Raw genomic sequence first — 8,999 nt, 5'->3', positions numbered from 1 at the left:
TGTGAATGGCCAACAGGACAAATACTCTTCTTTTTTTTTTTTTTTTTATTTTTTTTTTTTAATCCTTTTGCTAATATAGTGGTGTGAATGGCCAACAGGACAAATACTCCAACCTTGCAAAAACGGGACTCCAAGGAAGCCCCAGCAGTGATGCAGATCTCCTCCCTACACATATGCCAGACAACTGGAAGAAATAAACCAATCTTTCTGAGAACTCTGAGCCTTTCAGGCAGGGAGGGCAGGGAATGACCCAAGGGCAGAGTCACTGATAAAAGCCTCCCTGGAGGACTTCTGCTCCCATCCAGCTCCTCCCCTCAGCCCTCGGCATCCAGCACCCGGCACACATTAACCAGCGCTCTCCAGAGACGGCGCCGCACCGGGACTGCTCCCGCTCCACGCCTGGGGGATTCTGCAACACGCCGGGGCAGCAGCTTCCCTCCAGCCTGCGACAGCCACAGCCACAGCTCTGCTCAGACCACATGGCCACTGCGGGACAAGTAAGGACAAGGCATTGCCCATCCTCCTTTCCGAGGTGCCCTGCTCTTGGCCAAACCCGCTGCAAAGGCTCAGCCTGCGCACCGCTCTGCGTGCCCTCTTTGCTCCGAGCTTACTCCCCCACCTCTGCCAAAGCCCTGTGCATTTCGCCAGACTCTGCTCTCAGGCAACTGCACGTGTCCATAGCTGCATTCGCTATGCATTGCCCCTCTGTCCTGCCCAGCTGCTCAGGAGACAAAGTATGGAATTGTGCTGCTCTGAAAAGCACCCTCCTGCTCAACCCCACCCTGTGCTCCTGCGCTGGCAGCAAACGCAGCTCTTCAGTGGTGCCCTCTTCAGCCGCTCACCTCCTGCACTCAACACCTTGGCCATGGCAATTCCCTTTTCAAGCTGCAAGCCCCATTTTACTGGTGCCAAGGAGCTTTGAGTTGACATGGCCAGTTTGTTCCATGTCACACACAAAGCAAACCTTGGTAAAGAAAAAAAACTATCCAGGTGCCAGTCAGATGGGGACAATTCTATAACCCCTCTCACTCCCCATCAGACCAGTGTGTTACTAGGCTGATGTCAAAGCTCTCCAGAAGCATTTCCACTATGTAGGATCAGCAGTCCCCATGACAGCTCAGTCTGGCCAGTAACACTTGGGGATATTATGAAAAATCCACCATAGCCATCAGAACCCAGTAATTTTCCAAGGCTACACCTGACACTCTTTGGGTCCCTAACCACAAATGGGGTTTCCTCAGACCCCAAACTATGCCAGTATTTATTGGACAGCACTTGGTTTCAGGTTCAGCTGAGCATCCCAGGTTTGAACACCTCTGGTTCCGTTGATTGCAGGATGACTTCCCCCAACCATGTGCTAAAGGCCAGTGTTCCCATGCAATGTACTCCTCTCGCTTGTTTCCAGGTTATCAGGTGCAGGGCTGCTGTTGCCTGGGCCCCAGGCAAACTCTCTGTTGAGGAGGTGGAAGTTGCACCCCCAAAGGCAGGGGAAGTCCGGATCAAGGTAAAAATACATTTCAATAACTTTTTCTTCCTTCCATGTGGGAATTGCTCTTCTTGTGGTTATACCTTCAGTAAAACTCAGGGATCTTTGTCCTCCAAGAGGCTTTAATTGTCCAAAGCTGCCTTGGCTCAAATGCACCATCTGTCAGGAGCTCCTTTTTGGACTAATTCTTGTCTAAGCTGTCACAGAGGAATTCCTGTCTCCAGCCCTTGCTCTGCTGGATAGGGCTCTGGTACCCACAGTGTGGCCTCCCTTCAATTTCCACCTCCAGCTCAGTGCAGAGGAAAGCCATATGGAACAAACAGAGTGAGCAGAAGGGGAAAGCCCAGCCTGGGCTCTGTGTGCTGCTATAGAGTGCCAGCACTGACTGAGGGGCATCATAACACCCCTGAGAAAATTGCTTCCATAAACTGAGTAAGACAGAAGCAAGGACATCTACTTGTTCCTCTCCAAATAGCTTGTGGCCACAGGCATCTGTCGCACAGATGAGCACCTTCTGCAAGGCTGCTTTCCCAACGCAGAATTCCCAGTCATTCCTGGCCATGAAGGAGCTGGAATTGTGGAAAGCGTTGGAGAAGGAGTGACCTCTATGAAACCAGGTAACTGACACACACACACAAACACATGCCAGGAATCAGCTCTCACACCAGCAGCATCCTTAGAGCCACCTAACACAGGATATTGTTTTCTTCCAGGTGACAAAGTCATGCCCCTTTGCCTCCCTCAGTGTGGGGAATGCAGCTTCTGCCGGAATCCTGAATCCAACTTCTGCCAGAAGTCCCAGTAAGTTTACTTTACCTTCCCCTACACCTACATGGGATTGACTTTATGACAAATCTGACACCCCCATCAGTGCTTCACTCAATCACATACAAATACTTGTGTCTCTCCCACAGTATCTCTGAACCACAAAACCTGCTGCCGGACAAGACCAGCCGCTTCTCTTGCAAAGGGAAGCAGATCCACCACTTCCTGTGGATCAGCACCTTTGCAGAATACACCGTGGTCCCAGAATACGCTGTTGCCAAGATAGATACTGCAGCACCTCTGGACAAAGTCTGCTTGTTTGGCTGTGGGTTTTCCACAGGTTATGGGGCTGCCATCAACACAGCCAAGGTTGGAATGTTTAGCACCCCATGGCTGCCCTCACAATCTCATCAATCCTGTGCAAAATAAACCTCCTCCTCCTCTTCCTCCTCCTGTTCCTGCTGGAGACTCACAGGCTCCCATCTGTGCAGGTAAAACCAGGCTCCTCCTGTGCTGTCTTTGGCCTCGGAGGAGTTGGCCTCTCTGTTGTCATGGGCTGCAAGGCAGCTGGAGCTTCCCGCATCATTGCCGTGGACATCAACAAGGACAAGTTTGCCAAGGCCAAGGAGCTGGGAGCCACCGACTGCATCAACCCTCGGGACTTCAAGAAGCCCATCCAGGAGGTGCTCACTGAGATGACCGGGCAGGGCGTCGACTACTCCTTTGAGGCCATTGGGCTCGCGGACACCATGGTAGGTGGCACTTCAGCACCTGTCCTCCCTCCCAGACGGCCACAGGCTCCTCTCAGGGCAAAATTCACCTCCATGGGAAGTTCCCTGCCTGCTGCCTGCACTGCTGCATGCACAATGGCAGGCTGCTGGCTTAGGCATAAAACAGTGTACAAATCTTAAAGAGGTCCCAAGCTATCCAAGTCTTCTCCACAAAGGGGGAATGTGTCTTTTCAGATTACCAGGGAGGAGCAGGAGATTGCACCAAAAGAGCACTCCCATGACTAACCCATACAGTCTTTCTCTCATTCTCCTGCCTGTCCCATCAGATTGCTGCCTTGGCTTCCTGCAATATGAGCACTGGTGTCTGTGTGATGGTTGGGGTACTGGATTCTGGATCAGAGATTTCCATTGATCCCATGCTTCTGCTGATTGGGCGTACATGGAAGGGGAGTGCGCTTGGAGGTAGTGAACTTAAGAATGCTGTTTAAATATTTCAGCTTTTCTTTTCATGGTAGTTGACAATCCATAGCAAAAGAGGGTTTTCAAGTAAAAGACAACTAAAGAGGAGCACTGCATTGCCCATATTGAACATTAGCATTAGACACGCAAACAATCCTCTACCTGTTTCATAGAGTAACCCACTCATCCTAAAGAACAGAAAACATCTCACAAGTGTGTGGCACCAGCTCTGGTCACTCAGTCCTGACGCTCACAGTAACACTGCCTTACCAAAACAGCCTTTCTGCCGTTATTCATGCAGCTGGTCTTTCCTGTTTCTAGGCTGGAAGACAAGAGAATGTATCCCCAAATTAGTTTCCAGCTATTTGGAGAAGAAATTCAATTCAGACTCGCTGATCACGCACACGCTGCCATTCGCTAAAGTGAACGAGGGATTTGAGTTGTTACGTGCAGGAAAAAGGTGAGACCCTGACCAGCAGGAGGTTCAGCAAACCTCAACACCTGCTCCTGAAATTCCAACAGGCAGAGCATGCAACACTGGCTTCCCAAAGAGCACACCTGAGCCTTTTGAGGAAGCAGGGCCTCACAGCCCAGTGCTGGCAAGATCTGCCATAGCCCAGAGGGAAGAGCCCGTGTTCAGCACAGGGAGCCCTCCTGCCCATGGTTCAGCTCTGCACAGATCCTGTGGCCTTATCCCGTGAGGGGTTCCCCTCAGCAGGGATTTGAAGGCTGCCCCGCTGCCACACGGCTCATGCAGCTCAGTCAGGAAGAGGCTGCATGACAAAGAAGGTGGCCGGTGCCCAGGCACACCTGCCTGCCACACTGCCTGCTCCTGAGCTGCAGCAAACCCTCCCTTCCCTTCCACTTTTCAGTATCCGCACTGTCCTGCTCTTCTGAAGGACACGGCCAAGGAAGCCGAGCAGAGGGAGCAGCGCAGCAGCACGTGCTCTCCTGGCCCGGGCCCTTCTCAGCCAGCAGCTCTCCTTGGGAGGCACCAGGAGAAGAGAATGAGCAACTCGCCTGTGCTGGTGGCACTGCTGCCCCTGGATAAAATCCAGAAGGATTTCTCTCCCAAGAAAATGCTTTTACTAATAAAGGGTTTCTGTCAAACTTGTCCCATGCAGTGCATTCAATCAAAAGTGTTTCCAGGGGAGAGAGGGAGCTCCCCCTCACAGCAAAGGCCCTTCCACCCCACCCTTGTTCTCAGCAATGACCAACACCTTTGCCCCTCCTCTGCTGCCGCCTCCCACCTCCATGTCCCTCAGTGAACTGGGCCTTCTCCTCTCTGCCCCCATCTCAGCTGGGTGAATGCTGTAGATGCTGTAGCTTCCAGCAAAGACCAGGAGGGAAACCATCCCTGATGCTGCTGCTCTGAAGCACATTATATAAAGCAGTAGATAACTTTCTTATAGTGATGTAACACTCGTACATGGTCCATGGGTCCTGTTTCATTTTGGCATATGCTTGTGTACTTTTAATATATTTTTCACACCAAGTTCCAAGGTATGTTACAGTACAACTCTGAAAAATCTTCCCCAAAGAACAGGATTGTCAGTCCAAGATGGTCATTATGCTAAACAGATCCTTCTTTCAGTGCTGAACATCAGACCCATAACACTACCATGCCTTTTGACCTCTTTTGTGCAACACTTATCACATCCCACAGCCCTTTGAACTTCTGGAAACCCCTCAGCACAATCAGCAATTACACAGAATATCATGAACACACAAATGAGTTATCGAAGGTAAACAAATCCTATCCTGTCCACCACTTTTTAGTACCTTCTGCACATATCACTCTGCCATGACATAAAGTTAGCTATAATTCTCCTAACTACTTTTTAAACATATGACAACAAGAGTGACAGTAATGAGTCAACACCAATGTAATTCAATAAATGTTAATTGAGTTCTAGCACTTCCCTACTGAGAAAACTCCAGGAACTTCCAATAAACCATGTTTCCCTAATACTGCACCTGCATTTGCACAGTCTTATCTTTATCCAGGTGACAAGTCTCAAAAATGTAATCAATTTGCCAAGTATCTCTCTAACAAATATAAACACATAAATCTGTGCAGGATTGGGACAAAAGATAATAATTTTTTTCCTTTTTGGAAAAAATCTAGACCTAGAAGAAAAAAAGTTCGATCCGTATAAAAAAAAAATCTGCCTAAAGTAAATTGTAACTTGCACTTTACCAATTCATTTGAACTGCTGTTAGGTGAAAAATTGCATAAGCTCTTCCGAGTACTGAGGAGCTCTCTGCTACAGCAAGGCCACCTGGTGGTCACCGCCCCCTGCTCGCCGGGCATGCTGCCTTGGATCTCGGAGATCCTCCTGCCCCTTTGCCAACAATCACTAACTGGGCAGGACTTCAGATTTTAGCAGATAATGAGAGAGCTCCTCAAATTCTGCTTGATTCCTAAAACGTCACTTGTTTCACAGCTGGCCAAATAATTACATTTGAAAGCAAAGACATTTCCTATACAAACCAGAAGAAAATGCTGCCGAGTGCAAAGAAAGAGGTGACAGCACAACTCCTTCACCACTTTCATCTTTCAAATGTCCCTTGCATAGTTATTTTAATATTAAAATACTAAAATCACCACTTATTAGATCAGCTTTTTGTGTTTTATTTGGTTTTCAGTGAATGCAGATACCTGAGATTATTTAATCACAAAACTCCCCAAAATACTTACTTCCATATCTAAAATATTAAACATCTTTCAGCATCCCAACTTCACGTGTCTCTACTGCAAAACTGTCATGGTCACTTTCACACTTATTTTGAATACATCAGATTTGTTTTGAAAAGTTATTTTACTCCAGTATAGTTTAGAATTATACTAGGATCAATTAGTGAAATTATTCCTAAAGTTTTTCCTTTGGAACGAACCATTTCTTGAATTACCTGATTATATTTATATTTATGTTTCTAAAATGTTGCAATTACCTAAGAATTATCCAAATAAATACCAACCAGTTGAGCATAAGTATTATCCTCCAGTACTTCACAGAAAAATGCAGGAAACTTAAATCACAATTCAAAAGGATGGTTTTGAGAACAATGCCCAACAAAAAGAGAGTTCCACTCAAGCATCCACTGCTGGAACTAGTGCACAGGTTATCCCAGCTCTAAGAAGGTTGCTCTAATGAAATATTTCCATCAAAACTACTGGTTTGATTTGGAAAATTAAGAGTATTAATAGAGGGGAAATTACCTGTGGGTCAATGTAGGACCATATCTGCCTGGGGAAAACAAAGCAGGCAATGTTTGTATTAATGCACTTCAGTTTTGCTTCTGGGTAGACTTGTCAGTCTGCTCCAGCCTCCCTGTGCCCTGCCAATCTGTTCACCAGTGTGTGAGGCTGCAGCCAGCAGCTCCAGTGCCAAAGCACCAGCTCCTCCTTCTGAGGGAGCCACACTGCCAGCTCCTGCCACTGGCACTCACACTGTCCCAGGATGGGCACCCTGGCACAGCACTTGCATCTTCATTCAGCCATCCACTGCCTGCCAAGCTTGCAAGTGATTTCTTCCCCCACATCTTCTTGTGCTTCAAAGTTAAACTAAGACACAGAAAAAACTTCACTAAAAAACTAATGCCTCCAGGGTAGGCATAATAATAGAGTTTAATTTTATTTTTTTTAAGGAAAAAAAAAAGTAATACAGACCCCTAGTTGTTTTGGACTTTTCTCCCCACTTGACAGACCACATCCACCAAACAAGAACATGATTGCCAGGTCTCCCTCCCACATGCTCAGATTGCTTCCAAGCCCTCCTCTTTTCCCCATCCAAGCTGATGTTCCTGATTAACATATAACACCTGAAAGAACAACACCAAAACCAAAAAAAATGTAAAATTCAGAGCAGCAGCGTTAGTCCTCTGCTTCAGAACTTATCTACATAAACCTGAAACATGTGACAAAGCATGGATAGTTTAGTCAAGATCATGGAGTGGTAACTTGATTTGTTTGCATGGTGCTGAGAACAGAAAGAAAGTTGCAAAACCACTTACAGTGTCCGGGGCTTCCAAAAGTACACAGCAAGATTGGGGGCAGCATCACAAAACTGCAAGGGAAGGAAAGATGAAAAAATAAACAACCTCTTTCATCTCTGAAACTGGACAATGAGTGTTAAAGACATCTGATTTATGTATCTGTCCCTTTGTCCACCAGAATCAGTGCCTACAATGTTCAGAATGTCAAAGATACTAAAAAAAGCAGAGCATCTGTGGAGTTTATCTAAACACAAAATGCTTGGAGGCTTCTTGGAAGCACTGACAAACCAGGGATGGCCAAGAGCATGAAATTAGCAAGAGAGGTTGGCAGAGCTGAATTTCACCAAGGAAATGGACAAGGCCTGCGTTGATTTCAACAGGGTGTGGAACCTGAATAGCACCCTCACTGGCCAAATTACCTTCCAGTTCCATGTCAGCTGTCATGATCCTACAGAATTAGTTTCTCATTTTTAGTTTTGTTATTAAATGTTATGTTACTTTCATGTTATTTACTAAATGTCATAGTTCTTATGTCTTGTTATTAATTTTCCACACGCTTGTGCTGTTGTCTGTCTGTGGTATTTGCTAAGCTTTTGTTAGCATGTCACTGGAAAATAAAAATTCCCTTTCTTACTGGGGGGGACTCAGTTACATCCTGCCATTTCTCAAGCACCATCACCTCTTGTGGAAAATCCCAACAGCTCACAGCAGAACTGTTCCCCTCATCTTACACAATCATGTCTGCAGACCTCACAAGAAGCCTTTCATACCCTCCCTGGAGAAAAACGGTGTTTTTGGAAAATGAAACAACAGCATGAACCAGTGAATGATCCCATCTTGCAGCAATAGCTACTTTGCTTCAAAGGCTGCTGGATGGAATGTCAAGAAGCCCAGTCGTAATTTCCATCCCACTGCAGATCCCTTCATCTACCCTGGCAGCGGGCTGCCTTCATCCAGTCTGAAGTCATGTCTTCACGCTGCACCCAGTAAAGCCTGCAGCACTGCAGTTTATCCAGCCAAGAACATATTCAGGCACAAAGGACATGGTTCTGCAGACACGGTCAGCTTCCCCCTGTGCCCAGGTGGGACACAGGCGGTACCAACACCTCCAGAACGGGAGCCAGGGCGGCAATCCCGGACCTGGGAAAGGCAGGCACATCCAGGCACTGCTGCGGCCCTCAGGGAGCGGCGCAGAGGAGGCCGCGGAGTCCCGTTAGTTGGGAGGGAATCTGGGCAACCTGGTGTGGGCAGGAACAGGTCCATGGGCCGGGACAGCGGGCCTGCTCCCTCACGGGCACAGTAATATCCATCTGCCGGCCGGACTAGAGGAGCCGCGATGGAAGACACTGGTGCGGCCGTCAGCAGCCATAAACCGACCCGCACGGCAAGGCAACACTGCGGGCACCCTCAGCAAACACAGACCCCGGCCACCACCGCGCTCTGCGGGAAGAAAAGCGCCACAGCGAGCTTTGGACCAACCCGGCCCACCTCTGCCCTCCAAGGGTGGAAGGTGAAAAAGAGAGGAAGGATCCAGTTCCTTCGCCCGCCCCTGAGAGGGA

At 47.9% G+C, this 8,999-nt stretch overlaps 1 protein-coding gene across 1 annotated transcript; it reads left to right on the top strand.

Annotated features, from left to right (window-relative positions):
* Window positions 1-367: 367 nt before the first annotated feature.
* LOC121346559 (alcohol dehydrogenase 1-like) lies at window positions 368-4,481 on the top strand. The gene is made up of 9 exons (XM_041424472.1): window positions 368-497; window positions 1,406-1,504; window positions 1,962-2,103; window positions 2,200-2,287; window positions 2,401-2,620; window positions 2,743-3,003; window positions 3,309-3,444; window positions 3,763-3,901; window positions 4,314-4,481. The coding sequence occupies exons 1-9, from the start codon at window positions 480-482 to the stop codon at window positions 4,336-4,338; spliced, it is 1,128 nt and encodes a 375-aa protein (XP_041280406.1). The 5' UTR covers window positions 368-479; the 3' UTR covers window positions 4,339-4,481.
* Window positions 4,482-8,999: the final 4,518 nt, after the last annotated feature.

Source organism: Onychostruthus taczanowskii, unplaced genomic scaffold, assembly GCF_017590055.1.
Source record: "Onychostruthus taczanowskii isolate IOZ18803 unplaced genomic scaffold, ASM1759005v1 scaffold82, whole genome shotgun sequence".
NCBI lineage: Eukaryota > Metazoa > Chordata > Aves > Passeriformes > Passeridae > Onychostruthus > Onychostruthus taczanowskii.
The sequence above is the reverse complement of the archived record's forward strand: the minus strand, read 5'-3'. Positions and strand labels throughout refer to the sequence as shown.

Coding starts and splice junctions, on each gene's coding strand:
- LOC121346559 (XM_041424472.1), top strand. Junction 1,505..1,961: donor CAGGGGAAGTCCGGATCAAG/GTAAAAATACAT, acceptor CTCTCCAAATAG/CTTGTGGCCACAGGCATCTG. Junction 2,288..2,400: donor AACTTCTGCCAGAAGTCCCA/GTAAGTTTACTT, acceptor TCTCTCCCACAG/TATCTCTGAACCACAAAACC.